Source organism: Ranitomeya variabilis, chromosome 8 (genome assembly GCF_051348905.1).
Source record: "Ranitomeya variabilis isolate aRanVar5 chromosome 8, aRanVar5.hap1, whole genome shotgun sequence".
Taxonomy (NCBI): Eukaryota; Metazoa; Chordata; class Amphibia; order Anura; family Dendrobatidae; genus Ranitomeya; species Ranitomeya variabilis.
The window spans coordinates 103106245-103122381 of record NC_135239.1 but is presented as its reverse complement, the minus strand read 5'-3'; the positions used below and the strand labels follow the sequence as shown (position 1 = coordinate 103122381).

At 45.7% G+C, this 16137-nt stretch overlaps 1 protein-coding gene and 1 long non-coding RNA gene across 2 annotated transcripts; one reads left to right on the top strand and one right to left on the bottom strand.

Annotated features, from left to right (window-relative positions):
* Window positions 1-391: 391 nt before the first annotated feature.
* Window positions 392-2506, bottom strand: LOC143788755 (uncharacterized). Its single transcript, XM_077278626.1, has 3 exons — window positions 2393-2506; window positions 2092-2251; window positions 392-1295 (listed from the first exon to the last, which is right to left on the bottom strand). Exons 1-3 carry the CDS (start codon window positions 2463-2465, stop codon window positions 449-451), a joined length of 1080 nt encoding a protein of 359 aa, XP_077134741.1. The 5' UTR covers window positions 2466-2506; the 3' UTR covers window positions 392-448.
* LOC143788756 (uncharacterized) lies at window positions 2112-9335 on the top strand. The gene is made up of 2 exons (XR_013218727.1): window positions 2112-2507; window positions 9196-9335. It is a non-coding gene; the product is annotated as an uncharacterized LOC143788756 (long non-coding RNA).
* Window positions 9336-16137: the final 6802 nt, after the last annotated feature.

Genomic DNA, 16137 nt, shown 5'->3' with positions numbered 1-16137 from the left:
CGAAATCGTTATGTGTGACGGTACCAGTACAGTAGGATTTGAAAATTGATATATTTTTTTAACCTATTTGTGTTTGTAACAACTCATAGTACAATGAGAGACAGGCCAAAAAAATTAAAACAAACTGCATAAAAATCTGTCATACATTGCAGATATGAGGTGTTGCAAACACAAGATTTGTGTATGACGCACGGTGTGAGTTGGTGCAAACTTTATTTTAGACCAAGAACTCCAATATGGTTAACCAAATAACAATTTATTAGGGGTGATAGGGGTGACACAAAATGAAAAATGGGGAAAGGTTCTAAGGGGTGGGAACTTCCGCAATTAAGGGAGATTGATATCCCCCAGTTTGGGAGTGGGTGGAGGGGGAGGAGGAGGAGGAGGAGGAGGAACCACCATACTAAAGAATGCTTGATGGTATGCCAACGTCTGACCACCCTGTGGTCTACGGTGGCGAGAATGCCAACGCAGGAGGGGAGGGAGGAGGCACGACCAGTGTCCTTGGCACTCTGGGCTGGCTCTGGCTACTCCTGCTCCGGCTAGACCCCTGCCGAGAGCTCGGTGCAGGTATTGGAGCAGCCATAGCCGGTGTAGCGGGTGATGTTCTTGCCCGTTTTCTCCTCTCTCCCTCTGGCTGTTGTTCCGCCTGCCGTCTGTGGGTCCTTGAAGGCTTTGCAGGAGCAGGACTTTGCGGCTCTGTTCTATGGTGGCGGCGGCGGCGGTGGCCCTCGGCACGCGGAGTTCGGTGTGGCTGCTCTGCAGCAGGAGTCGGAGTCATGCTAGCCAGCGATGGTACTACGGGCATTGTAGTCGCTGACTGCATGACCCGAGCCTGCTGCAGAGCAGTCACGTACGCATTGTTGCAGGCCTGCATCACCGAAATCTGGAGTTCCGGCGTAAGATGTTCCACCATGCCCTTCGCAATGGCACTAAAGAAATGTTTTGCCGGCCTCGAGAGCTCGGATTCCATATTTTCAAGGCGCCGGTCGATATTGGACAGAGCAGTGTCCATTCTATCGCCCAGCGCCTTGAAACAATTCTGGAATACCGTGCTCAAATGGAAAAATTCGGGCAGTAGCGGCCTGTCCGAGGCCCGCTGACGCTGTCGGGAAAACCCGAAGGAAGGAGCGCCAGTGGCCTCGGCCAGGGGAACATCTGATGGACCGGCTGCCCGTTCTCCAGATGGTGGTGCAAGCCTACTGTCGCTGTGGGATGGCTGTGACGGTCTAGATGGCGATTCACGAAATACCGCTCCAGAAGGACGAACAGGCTCGAGGGTGCTGCTGTGTGTTCTGTGAAAACATAAGGAGAACATTAGTATACAAAATATAACATTTCACATTCGCCACCTCCTGTGTGTAATAAAAAGTTAACATTGCATCACACACTGTAACATTAAAATTTTACATAATTGTAAAGGGTCAGTTCCGTCTGTCAGTCCTAACGGTATTATTTGCTGATTGTTACGGCCAGCTGCCTGTCATGGCTGACGCGACCAATCAGCGCCAGGCACAGTCCTCCTTACTCCCCGCAGTGAATGCCTGTCGCCCGCATACTCCCCTCTGTCATGGATAAACACTTACCGGCGGTAACCGTTGCCGCCGTTAAGATGTCACCAAATTTTTACTATTGACACTGCCGATGACGCATCAATATTAAAAATTGAAAAATTTTTGTCTTAAAAAATTAACAAGCTATACTCAACCATGTTTGCCGTTTGTATCGGTCGCCATGGTTTATGCTTATCGTCGGAACTGTCATGACGTCACGGACATGTTACCGAGACGTCATCACAGGTCCTGCGATCAGACCAACCCTGGGTACAGAACCTGCCGTGGACTACAAGGTCTCCCGTGTCAATTATTTTAACGTTATTGGAAACTGTGATAAACCTGGATGTGCAATATACTATGCCACAATGAAATATTGCAAGTGGCTGGCCAATATACTATGTGTCTGTGTGCTGTATACTACGTCACTGGCCAATGTAATAAAAATGGATGGGCAATAAACTACGTGGCTGGGGAATATATTACGTGAATATGCATGTTGGACAGTACACGATGTGTGGGAATAGGTAATACTTACTGTCGGCGGCCAAGGGCTGGTCTCAGGAACTGCAGAATCCTGTTGTATTTATATGGTATTGACCTTGCCGCTGCAGCACCACTACGAGCCTCTCCCTCCTTCCGCAGGCCCCGATTGAAACGGTCCTTCATGGAGCGCCATCTGGTCTTCAATTTTTTGACTGTGGAAAAGGCAAACAATTAGTTTGAGAGAAACTTTTATTGATAACACAACCGTGTGCGATGATACAAAAGTAGAACACATCACAGACGGTTGTGTATCCTGGCCTGATGGTTCAGAGCGGCATTTTGGCAATACTTACCAAATTTAGTTTGGTCAGTGGGTGAAGCGCTGTCAAAGCCATCCCACAGCGATTTGGCCACCTCAGTCCACATACGTTTGAAAACCACCTGGTCCGCGTGCCGGGGGTCACGGGGGTCCCTATTATGGTTCTCAATGGCAAGAGAACATAGCCCAGCAAACATAAGAACTAGCTCTTGGAAGGATGGAAACTAAACTGACCATGAACTAAACCTGCCGCACAACTAACAGTAGCCGGGTAGCGTAGCCTGCGTTTTATCCCTAGACGCCCAGCGCCGGCCGGAGGACTAACTAATCCTGGCAGAGGAAAATATAGTCCTGGCTCACCTCTAGAGAAATTTCCCCGAAAGGCAGACAGAGGCCCCCACAAATATTGGCGGTGATTTTAGATGAAATGACAAACGTAGTATGAAAATAGGTTTAGCAAAATTGAGGTCCGCTTACTAGATAGCAGGAAGACAGAAAGGGCACTTTCATGGTCAGCTGAAAACCCTATCAAAATACCATCCTGAAATTACTTTAAGACTCTAGTATTAACTCATAACATCAGAGTGGCAATTTCAGATCACAAGAGCTTTCCAGACACAGAAACGAAACTACAGCTGTGAACTGGAACAAAATGCAAAAACAAACAAGGACTAAGTCCAACTTAGCTGGGAGTTGTCTAGCAGCAGGAACATGCACAGAAAGGCTTCTGATTACAATGTTGACCGGCATGGAAGTGACAGAGGAGCAAGGCTAAATAGCGACTCCCACATCCTGATGGAAACAGGTGAACAGAGAGGATGATGCACACCAGTTCAATTCCACCAGTGGCCACCGGGGGAGCCCAAAATACAATTTCACAACAGTACCCCCCCCTCAAGGAGGGGGCACCGAACCCTCACCAGAACCACCAGGGCGATCAGGATGAGCCCTATGAAAGGCACGGACCAAATCGGAGGCATGAACATCAGAGGCAGTCACCCAAGAATTATCCTCCTGACCGTATCCCTTCCATTTGACCAGATACTGGAGTTTCCGTCTGGAAACACGGGAGTCCAAGATTTTTTCCACAACGTACTCCAACTCGCCCTCAACCAACACCGGAGCAGGAGGCTCAACGGAAGGCACAACCGGTACCTCATACCTGCGCAATAATGACCGATGAAAAACATTATGAATAGAAAAAGATGCAGGGAGGTCCAAACGGAAGGACACAGGGTTAAGAATCTCCAATATCTTGTACGGGCCGATGAACCGAGGCTTAAACTTGGGAGAAGAAACCCTCATAGGGACAAAACGAGAAGACAACCACACCAAGTCCCCAACACAAAGCCGAGGACCAACCCGACGCCGGCGGTTGGCAAAAAGCTGAGTCTTCTCCTGGGACAACTTCAAATTGTCCACTACCTGCCCCCAAATCTGATGCAACCTCTCCACCACAGCATCCACTCCAGGACAATCCGAAGATTCCACCTGACCAGAAGAAAATCGAGGATGAAACCCCGAATTACAGAAAAAGGGAGACACCAAGGTGGCAGAACTGGCCCGATTATTGAGGGCAAACTCCGCTAAAGGCAAAAAAGCAACCCAATCATCCTGATCTGCAGACACAAAACACCTCAAATATGTCTCCAAGGTCTGATTCGTCCGCTCGGTCTGGCCATTAGTCTGAGGATGGAAAGCAGACGAGAAAGACAAATCTATGCCCATCCTAGCACAGAATGCTCGCCAAAATCTAGACACGAATTGGGTACCTCTGTCAGAAACGATATTCTCCGGAATACCATGCAAACGGACCACATTTTGAAAAAACAGAGGAACCAACTCGGAAGAAGAAGGCAACATAGGCAGGGGAACCAAATGGACCATCTTAGAGAAACGATCACACACCACCCAGATGACAGACATCTTCTGAGAAACAGGAAGATCCGAAATAAAATCCATCGAGATGTGCGTCCAGGGCCTCTTCGGGATAGGCAAGGGCAACAACAATCCACTAGCCCGAGAACAACAAGGCTTGGCCCGAGCACAAACGTCACAAGACTGCACGAAGCCTCGCACATCTCGAGACAGGGAAGGCCACCAGAAGGACCTTGCCACCAAATCCCTGGTACCAAAGATTCCAGGATGACCTGCCAACGCAGAAGGATGAACCTCAGAAATGACTTTACTGGTCCAATCATCAGGAACAAACAGTCTACCAGGTGGGCAACGATCAGGTCTATCCGCCTGAAACTCCTGCAAGGCCCGCCGCAGATCTGGAGAAACGGCAGACAATATCACTCCATCCTTAAGGATACCTGTAGGTTCAGAATTACCAGGGGAGTCAGGCTCAAAACTCCTAGAAAGGGCATCCGCCTTAACCCCTTAGTGACGGAGCCACATTTTTTAAATCTGACCAGTGTCACTTTATGTGGTAATAACTCTGCAACGCTTCAACAAATCCCAGTGATTTTGGGATTGTTTTTTCGTGACACATTATACTTTATGATAATGATAAATTTAGGTCGATATGTTTTGTGTTTATTTATAAAAAATATCAAATATTTGAGAAATATGTTAAAAAATTAGCAATTTCCTAAATTTGAATGATTATCCCTTTAATCCAGATGGTCATACCACAGCAAACCATTAATAAACAACATTTCCCACATGTCGGCTTTACATCAGCACCATTTGTAAAATGTTATTTTATTTTGTTAGCATTTTAGGAGGTTTAAAAATGTAGCAGCAATTTTAAATTTTTTCAAATAAATATACAAAATTTATTTTTTTAGGGACTTAAACATGTTTGAAGTGACTTTAGGGGTCCCATATATTGGGAAACCCCCAAACGTGATACCATTTTAAAAACAGCACCCCTAGACATATTGAAAACTGCTGTCAGGTAGTTTATTAACCCTTCAGGTGCTTCACAGGAATTAATGCAAAGTGGTATGACACAAATGAAAATGTGCATTTTTACCACCTAAATGTCGGTAACTTCTGAACAGATTACTAGAACCGTCAGACTGTAAGGCCGCTATTTGGTTGTGAATTGCCATCGCAAACATCAGGACCACAAAATAATGATCTGAGGGCACCAGTTTGGATAAAGAGGAAGCCCCCACACTCTGTTAACCATTTATAGTGATGTAGTCATTATTGACAGCAGCATCTAAGGGGTTAAACAGATTTGGACGGTGCAAACACTGATCGTGGCTGATACAGCAAATTGTCAGCTGTAGTGCACAGTCAACAGCTGCTGGATTGTCACCTGTATGGGGAGACTGTTCTCTTATATCTCAGGTCAGTTAAAAGACGTATTGGCTGTCATTAAGGGGTTAACATTCTTAGAACCCGGCAGGTAGGACACCACAAAATTAAACCGAGAGAAAAACAACGACCAGCGCGCCTGTCTAGGATTCAGGCGTCTGGCGGACTCAAGATAAATTAGATTTTTGTGGTCAGTCAATACCACCACCTGATGTCTAGCCCCCTCAAGCCAATGACGCCACTCCTCAAAAGCCCACTTCATGGCCAAAAGCTCCCGATTCCCAACATCATAATTCCGCTCGGCGGGCGAAAATTTACGCGAGAAAAAAGCACAAGGTCTCATCACGGAGCAATCGGAACTTCTCTGCGACAAAACCGCCCCAGCTCCGATTTCAGAAGCGTCGACCTCAACCTGAAAAGGAAGAGCAACATCAGGCTGACGCAACACAGGGGCGGAAGAAAAGCGGCGCTTAAGCTCCCGAAAGGCCTCCACAGCAGCAGGGGACCAATCAGCAACATCAGCACCCTTCTTAGTCAAATCAGTCAATGGTTTAACAACATCAGAAAAACCAGCAATAAATCGACGATAAAAGTTAGCAAAGCCCAAAAATTTCTGAAGACTCTTAAGAGAAGAGGGTTGCGTCCAATCACAAATAGCCCGAACCTTGACAGGATCCATCTCGATGGAAGAGGGGGAAAAAATATATCCCAAAAAGGAAATCTTTTGAACCCCAAAAACGCACTTAGAACCCTTCACACACAAGGAATTAGACCGCAAAACCTGAAAAACCCTCCTGACCTGCTGGACATGAGAGTCCCAGTCATCCGAAAAAATCAAAATATCATCCAGATACACAATCATAAATTTATCCAAATAATCACGGAAAATGTCATGCATAAAGGACTGAAAGACTGAAGGGGCATTTGAAAGACCAAAAGGCATCACCAAATACTCAAAGTGGCCCTCGGGCGTATTAAATGCGGTTTTCCACTCATCCCCCTGCTTAATTCGCACCAAATTATACGCCCCACGAAGATCTATCTTAGAGAACCACTTGGCCCCCTTTATGCGAGCAAACAAATCAGTCAGCAGTGGCAACGGATATTGATATTTAACCGTGATTTTATTCAAAAGCCGATAATCAATGCACGGCCTCAAAGAGCCATCTTTCTTAGCCACAAAGAAAAAACCGGCTCCTAAGGGAGATGACGAAGGACGAATATGTCCCTTTTCCAAGGACTCCTTTATATATTCTCGCATAGCAGCATGTTCAGGCACAGACAGATTAAATAAACGACCCTTAGGGTATTTACTACCCGGAATCAAATCTATGGCACAATCGCACTCCCGGTGCGGAGGTAATGAACCAAGCTTAGGTTCTTCAAAAACGTCACGATATTCAGTCAAGAATTCAGGAATCTCAGAGGGAATAGATGATGAAATGGAAACCACAGGTACATCCCCATGCGTCCCCTTACATCCCCAGCTTAACACAGACATAGCTTTCCAGTCAAGGACTGGGTTATGAGATTGCAGCCATGGCAATCCAAGCACCAACATATCATGTAGGTTATACAGCACAAGAAAGCGAATAATCTCCTGGTGATCCGGATTAATCCGCATAGTTACTTGTGTCCAGTATTGTGGTTTATTGCTAGCCAATGGGGTGGAGTCAATCCCCTTCAGGGGTATAGGAGTTTCAAGAGGCTCCAAATCATACCCACAGAGTTTGGCAAAGGACCAATCCATAAGACTCAAAGCGGCGCCAGAGTCGACATAGGCATCCGCGGTAATAGATGATAAAGAACAAATCAGGGTCACAGATAGAATAAACTTAGACTGTAAAGTGCCAATTGAAACAGACTTATCAAGCTTCTTAGTACGCTTAGAGCATGCTGATATAACATGAGTTGAATCACCGCAATAGAAGCACAACCCATTTTTTCGTCTAAAATTCTGCCGTTCACTTCTGGACAGAATTCTATCACATTGCATATTCTCTGGCGTCTTCTCAGTAGACACCGCCAAATGGTGCACAGGTTTGCGCTCCCGCAGACGCCTATCGATCTGGATAGCCATTGTCATGGACTCATTCAGACCCGCAGGCACAGGGAACCCCACCATAACATCCTTAATGGCATCAGAGAGACCCTCTCTGAAATTCGCCGCCAGGGCGCACTCATTCCACTGAGTAAGCACAGCCCATTTACGGAATTTCTGGCAGTATATTTCAGCTTCGTCTTGCCCCTGAGATAGGGACATCAAGGCCTTTTCCGCCTGAAGTTCTAACTGAGGTTCCTCATAAAGCAACCCCAAGGCCAGAAAAAACGCATCCACATTGAGCAACGCAGGATCCCCTGGAGCCAATGCAAAAGCCCAATCCTGAGGGTCGCCCCGGAGCAAAGAAATCACAATCCTGACCTGCTGAGCAGGATCTCCAGCAGAGCGAGATTTCAGGGACAAAAACAACTTGCAATTATTTTTGAAATTTTGAAAGCAAGATCTATTCCCCGAGAAAAATTCAGGCAAAGGAATTCTAGGTTCAGATATAGGAACATGAACAACAAAATCTTGTAAGTTTTGAACTTTCGTGGTGAGATTATTCAAACCTGCAGCTAAACTCTGAATATCCATTTTAAACAGGTGAACACAGAGCCATTCCAGGATTAGAAGGAGAGAGAGAGAGAAAGGCTGCAATATAGGCAGACTTGCAAGAGATTCAATTACAAGCACACTCAGAACTGAGAAAAAAAAAAAAAAAAAAATCTTCAGCAGACTTCTCTTTTCTCTCCTTTCTCTGTCAATTAATTTAACCCTTTGTGGCCGGTCAAACTGTTATGGTTCTCAATGGCAAGAGAACATAGCCCAGCAAACATAAGAACTAGCTCTTGGAAGGATGGAAACTAAACTGACCATGAACTAAACCTGCCGCACAACTAACAGTAGCCGGGTAGCGTAGCCTGCGTTTTATCCCTAGACGCCCAGCGCCGGCCGGAGGACTAACTAATCCTGGCAGAGGAAAATATAGTCCTGGCTCACCTCTAGAGAAATTTCCCCGAAAGGCAGACAGAGGCCCCCACAAATATTGGCGGTGATTTTAGATGAAATGACAAACGTAGTATGAAAATAGGTTTAGCAAAATTGAGGTCCGCTTACTAGATAGCAGGAAGACAGAAAGGGCACTTTCATGGTCAGCTGAAAACCCTATCAAAATACCATCCTGAAATTACTTTAAGACTCTAGTATTAACTCATAACATCAGAGTGGCAATTTCAGATCACAAGAGCTTTCCAGACACAGAAACGAAACTACAGCTGTGAACTGGAACAAAATGCAAAAACAAACAAGGACTAAGTCCAACTTAGCTGGGAGTTGTCTAGCAGCAGGAACATGCACAGAAAGGCTTCTGATTACAATGTTGACCGGCATGGAAGTGACAGAGGAGCAAGGCTAAATAGCGACTCCCACATCCTGATGGAAACAGGTGAACAGAGAGGATGATGCACACCAGTTCAATTCCACCAGTGGCCACCGGGGGAGCCCAAAATCCAATTTCACAACAGGTCCCACAACGGGCCTCGCTCCTGGATTGATGCTACCATGACATCTACATCAATGCCCTCTTCTTGGTCCCGTTGTGAAACCTAGAATAATAGGAAAACATTAATGTTTGCAATATAAATACAAATTGGTCTCCCTCCCTTCTTCCCCCCCCCTCCAAAAAAAAAAAAAGAAAAAAAGAATGTTAAAAAAAAAAATTGGACTAGGTTGTTTGAAAAAATACTTACTCGCCGTCTTGCCACCACAGCTTGGCCCTGAGGTCGCTGCTCCTGCTGGCTCTGTTCCTCCTCACTTGAAGAAGCCTGGAAAATAGTTTTAAAAAATTGAGTGACACGTCTACAAATGACACCGAATAGTAAGCAACAGTAGATCATGTACTCACCGGACTCACCAGCGGTGTCGTGTGGCTCGAGTCACTTGCCATTGTAACGCGATGAAATTCTACAATGAAAAAAAAAAAAAATTATTTACTATGCACAATACAGAGTCACATATTGGAAAATATCCAAAATCCAAAAATCCACACATTAACATTACAACCACAACGAACAGTGCACTCACAGTACAATGCCAACTGAACAAGCGCTGAGCAAACAACACCGCCATACATTGAAAGAAAAAACAATGGCAGAGACGACACAATGCCAGAGTATAGCAAAAGCATAATACCAGTCCCAGGAAAGATAACAAAAAAAATAAACAACAGACCCTATGTACTACACAAAAAAGACAAAGATTTTTTTATGCCACAATTTTATAACATTGATTTCCAAAAAGGCCCAAGAAAATGCAAACCATACCGCCATACATTACAATAGAAAAAAATAACAAAATAAAGAGTATGGCTACATATGAAGCCCTAAAATTCTTCAAAACCTGATTATAAAAGAAAATATTTATATTAAAAAAAAAAACACAGTGGAACCACCGCATGCACAGAACAACCCAAAATAAACAGCACAATACATTTCAGAAAAAAATAAATAAATAAATAAAGGAAAGATAAGTCAATCCTGGATACACCACCATACTTTACAATAAAACCAACTAGGCCGGAGTCTAGACACTTTTTTGGTAATTTTATTTAACAACGCATGCGTCGTACAACGCACGTACGACGCACACACTTGCGTCTCGTGCGTTGTCAATTGGTTTCAATGGGGATTGTAACACAATTACGACGCACGGGCGACGCAAGTGCGACGCACGCGTTTGTACGACGCTACAAAAATGCAACATGTAGCATGGACCGCGCCCCGCCAGGTGCGGCCAAATGACGCATGCGTCGTGCGTTTCACAAAAACGCATGACAACGCATGTACATGCGCCCCCAATGTTAAAGATAGGGGCGCATGACGCATGCGTCATTATGCGTCGACGACGCTGCTTCGCAAGACGCAAATGTGAACGTAGCCTTAGAGAGTCAACATGCAGCCCTCAAACTTAATTTTTCCAAAAATTAATCTATAATGCCCTTCTTCATAATTTTTACAGGATGTGTATGAGGCCTACCTCTACTGTTCTTGTATATGTGTGTTTATACCCCCAGATGGAAATGTTTATAAGCCCTTGCACCTTAGTGCATAGGCTTTACCAGTCCTTAAAAAGAAAAAAAATGCTTTCTGAGGCCCTCCTCTATGTCTCTTCCAGGGTGTATTGCTGTCCCGCCTTCTAATTTTTGGCAGTTCTTGCACTTAGTGCATATTCTTCATGAGTCTCGGAGTCTCACTCCCTAACAATTTTAACAGAATGTGTATGAGGCCCTCCTTTATGTCTAATAGAGGATGAATTGGTGTCCCACTTCCTCCTATTTTTTTTGCAGTTGTTGCATTGACCACATAGGCTTTGTAAGTTTCAAAGTCCCTCCTTCATAAATTAAACAGGATGTGTCTGAACATGTCACATACCACATGACTATATAAATGAAGCTTTGTCAAAGCCAAATGCCAGGAAGTATCAAAACAAACCAGCTTTATTTAAAACATTACATACTATCAAAGGATATATGATTAAGCACAATTGAGGATTGTTAAGATATGTATAAATATAGAGCACATGGACATACTCACTGCTTGAAAAAAGCTCATTGGGAGCTGAAACGTTGCCTGAATATGTGGGTAAATTAAACCCTGCACGTTTTTACATTGGAAAAATGGAGTGCTGCCTCTTTTTTTGAAATTTTATAAACTTGGATAATCGGTGGACTGGTTGTCTGGGGGCCTTGCACCCGAAGATAAGTATTTTTGTGCTGTTCCCTTTTTTTAGATAGATAGATAGATAGATAGATAGATAGATAGATAGATAGATAGATAGATAGATGATAGATAGAAAATGAAGGATCCGTAGATAGCACTCCATCCAGGTAAAATGCAAACAAGTTTATTTGGTCCATAATTAAAAGAAAAACCGCATGAAAACAACCTGATGTGTTTCTGGTGCAGCGGGTACCCTTAGTCATAGGTAGTGTTGAGCGATACCGTCCGATACTTGAAAGTATCGGTATCGGAAAGTATCGGCCGATACCGGCAAAGTATCGGATCTAATCCGATACCGATACCCGATACCAATACAAGTCAATGGGACTCATGTATCGGACGGTATCCCTGATGATTCCCAGGGTCTGAAGGAGAGGAAACTCTCCTTCAGGCCCTGGGAACCATATTAATGTGTAAAATAAAGAATTAAAATAAAAAATATTGCTATACTCACCTCTCCGACGCAGCCTGCACCTTACCGAGGGAACCGGCAGCGTTGTTTGCTTAAAATTCGCGCTTTTCCTTCCTTCCGTGACGTCACGGCTTCTGATTGGTCGCGTGCCACCCATGTGGCCGCGACGCAACCAATCACAGCAAGCCGTGACGTAATTTTAGGTCCTTCAGTATTTTAAAATTACGTTCCGGCGTTGTGATTGGTCGCGTCGCGGTCACATGGGCGACGCGACCAATCACAAGCCGTGACGTCACGGGAGGCAGGAGACGCGCGCATTTTAAAATGCGCGCATCTCCTGCCTCCCGTGACGTCACGGCTTGTGATTGGTCGCGTCGCCCATGTGACCGCGACGCGACCAATCACAACGCCGGAACGTAATTTTAAAATACTGAAGGACCTAAAATTATGTCACGGCTTGCTGTGATTGGTTGCGTCGCGGCCACATGGGCGGCACGCGACCAATCAGAAGCCGTGACGTCACGGAAGGAAGGAAAAGCGCGAATTTTAAGCAAAGAACGCTGCCAGTTCCCTCGGTAAGGTGCAGGCTGCGTCGGAGAGGTGAGTATAGCAATATTTTTTATTTTAATTCTTTCTTTTACACATTAATGTTGTTTCGATACCGATACCCGATACCACAAAAGTATCGGATCTCGGTATCGGAATTCCGATACCCGCAAGTATCGGCCGATACCCGATACTTGCGGTATCGGAATGCTCAACACTAGTCATAGGATGTCAGAAAGTGAATGAAGAGAAACATATATAGGATGGATAATCCAATCAAAAGACAGAAAATGCTTACATATCAAATACAACAGGTGATCACAACATGACGAACAAACTACAAGTTCACCATACCATTAGTAAATATAAAAGAAATCGTTTTTAAAGTTCATTCCATTGGGCAACTTAGTGTCCAACCGCAATATCCAATATGCCTCTCTCAACATCAAAGTTCTTTTCCAATCCCCAGCCCTAACTGGGAAATCTACTTTTTCTGCCCCAAAAATGCAAAGTGCGAAAGATCACCTTGGTGGGTGCGCACAAAATGCTTAGTTGCTCCAAGATTGCCGATTGTGCAGCCAATATAACTGATTTGACACTGCAGACATCTAAGACATTATACCACATAATTTGTTTCAGAGTTGATAAAGGACATGATAGTATAATTATTTGTGGATGTGATAGGAAAAGATTTTGTTTTATTAAGGGTGTATTTACATACATTACACCTATTTCTCCCACATTGGTGGAAACCCTTTATAGAGAGCCAGGTGGAAGAAGAGCTATGATTCTTTAATAGGCTAAGAGATAACATGTGGTCAAGGGTGAGTCCCCTCTTGCCAATACATCTGAAACCTTGCCTAGTGATAGTGTTCAGGGTATTATCTTGGCTGGTGGCAGGTAAATATTTGCGAATAATGCTGCTGATTTGATAGAACTCGGGGCTGTAGGGTCTAGAAAATGTTAGGCTTGGTTGGACATTGCTCGCATGAGGTAAAGATGCAGTGGCACTGAATGAAGGTTTGGGTCTATTAGCAACAGCATTGACAGCTCGTTTGATTTCTTGAGCATTGTAGCCTCTGTCAATGAGGCGTTTGTGGATTATTATTATTATTTATTGTTATAGTACCATTTATTCCATGGTGCTTTGCATGTAAGGAGGGGTATACATAATAAAAACAAGTACAATAATCTTAAACAATACAAGTCATAACTGGTACAGGAGGTGAGAGGACCCTGCCCGCGAAGGCTCACAATCTACAAGGGATGGGTGAGAATACAGTAGGCGAGGATAGAGCTGGTCATGCAGCAGTTTGGTCAATCGGTGGTTACTGCAGGTTGTAGGCTTGCTGGAAGAGGTAGGTCTTCAGGCTCTTTTTGAAGGTTTCGATGGTAGGCGAGAGTCTGATGTGTTGTGGTAGAGGGTTCCAGAGTAGGAGTGATACGCGAGAGAAATCTTGTATACGATTGTGGGAAGAGGAGATAAGAGGGGAGTAGAAAAGGAGATCTTGTGAGGATTGGAGGTTGCGTGTAGGTAAGTACCGGGAGACGAGGTCACAGATGTATGGAGGAGACAGGTTGTGGATGGCTTTGTACGTCATGGTTAGGGTTTTGTACTGGAGTCTCTGGGCAATGGGGAGCCAGTGAAGGGAGTGACAGAGGGGAGAGGCCGGGGAATAGCGGGGGGACAGGTGGATTAGTCAGGCAGCAGAGTTTAGAATAGATTGGAGGGGTGCAAGAGTGTTAGAGGGGAGGCCACAGAGCAGGAGGTTGCAGTAGTCAAGGCGAGAGATGATGAGGGCATGGACTAGGGTTTTTGCAGATTCTTGGTTGAGGAATGTACGGATTCGTGAAATATTTTTGAGTTGAAGTCGGCAGGAAGTGGAAAGGGCTTGGATATGTGGTTTGAAGGAGAGATCAGCGTCAAGGATTACCCCGAGGCAGCGAGCTTGTGGGACTGGGGTGAGTGGGCAGCCATTTACTGTAATGGATAGGTTCGTTGGGGGGGTCGCGTGAGATGGGGGAAAGATGATGAATTCTGTTTTGTCCATGTTGAGTTTCAGAAATCTAGCGGAGAAGGATGAAATAGTGGACAGACATTGAGGGATTCTGGTTAGTAGGGAGGTGATATCTGGTCCAGAGATGTAGATCTGTATGTCATCAGCATAGAGGTGATACTGAAAGCCATGAGATTCTATGAGCTGTCCCATGCCAAAGGTGTAAATGGAGAAGAGCAGGGGCCCTAGGACTGAACCTTGTGGGACTCCGACAGATAGGGGGTGAGGTGAGGAGGTGGTGTGTGAGTGGGAGACGCTGAATGTCCGGTCTGTTAGGTATGATGAGTTCCAGGATAGGGCCAAGTCTGTGATGCCAAGGGATGAGAGGGTCTGTAATAATAGGGAATTTTCCACTGTGTCAAAGGCAGCCGACAGGTCGAGGAGGAGGAGGACAGAGTAGTGTCGCTTGCTCTTGGCGGTTAAGAGGTCATTGGTGACCTTAGTTAGGGCAGTTTCAGTGGAATAGTGTGGCTGGAAGCCAGATTGTAAGCGGTCAAAGAGGGAGCAAGAAGAGAGATGGGAGGACAGTTCAAGGTAGACGTGTTGTTCCAGTAGTTTGGAGGCATAGGGGAGAAGTGATATAGGGCGATAGCTAGATACAGAGGATGGGTCAAGAGAAGGCTTTTTGAGGATAGGTGTGATGGAGGCATGTTTAAAGCTTGAGGGGAAAACACCAGTTGTTAGTGATAGGTTGAAGAGTTGGGTTAGGGTTGGGATGAAGACTGTGGTGAGGTTTGGGATGAAGTGGGATGGGAGCGGGTCAAGTGCACAGGTGGTGAGATGTGATCTTGAGAGTAGAGTGGAGAGTTGATCTTCTGTAATGGTGGAGAAGTTGGTTTTGGAGGTGGAGGGCTGGTGTCACGCTCACGCCCTGACTGGTGAGCGTGAGCTCGGGGGGTTTGTGGCCCCACTGTGCCACAAACCAGACTACCCTGGAAGGGGCATGACTATGACAGCTGCCTGGGTTTTCACTGGAGCCTTTGATGGTGAGGTCAGGCTTGTGCAGCAGGCAGCTGCCAGGTGCTACTCCAGGGTGGTGTCTGTCTGTGGCTGCTGATCCCACTTGGGAGACAGGAACACCAGGATTGGTGCAGGCATCAGGCAGGACTGGCAGAAGAGCACGGCTAAAACTCAGACGAGTAGGCTGGCAAGGCTGAGACACAGGGCTGGCAGAGACACGGCAGAGAACACAGGGCTGGCAGAGACACGGCAGAGAACACAGGGCTGGCAGAGGCACTGCAGAGAACACAGGGCTGGCAGAGACATGGCAGAGAACACAGGGCTGGCAGGAACACAGGATTGGCAGGAACCACAGGACTGGCTAGGACGGCAGGAAACACAGGACTGAAAGGAACACAGGACTGGAAGGCATGGCAAGAATGGCAGGACTGGCAGGAACACTGGATTGGAAGGCACGGCAGAGAACACAGGACTGGTTGATGTGGTTTATGAAGGAACAGGTAGGGACCTGTTCACACTGGAGGTGCAGGTACGGATATGTAGTGTGGAGAAACAGGTAGGGACCTGTTCACACAAGAGGTGCAGGAAAGGAAACAAGCAGAAAGGAAAGAAGCAGAAAGGAATGAGGTATGAAGGAACAGGTTGGGACCTGTTCACACAGGAGATGTAGGTACGGAAACAAGCCAGAAGGAAGGGAGAATGAAGGAACAGGTT

Bases quoted from the DNA above. Each gene is read 5' to 3' on its own strand.
- LOC143788755 (XM_077278626.1), bottom strand. From the start codon at position 2,465: ATGTGGACTGAGGTGGCCAAATCGCTGTGGGATGGCTTTGACAGCGCT. The intron at 2,252-2,392 runs GTAAGTATTGCC...CCTTTTCCACAG, and splicing joins CACTGACCAAACTAAATTTG to TCAAAAAATTGAAGACCAGA. The intron at 1,296-2,091 runs GTAAGTATTACC...ATGTTTTCACAG, and splicing joins CCAGCCCTTGGCCGCCGACA to AACACACAGCAGCACCCTCG.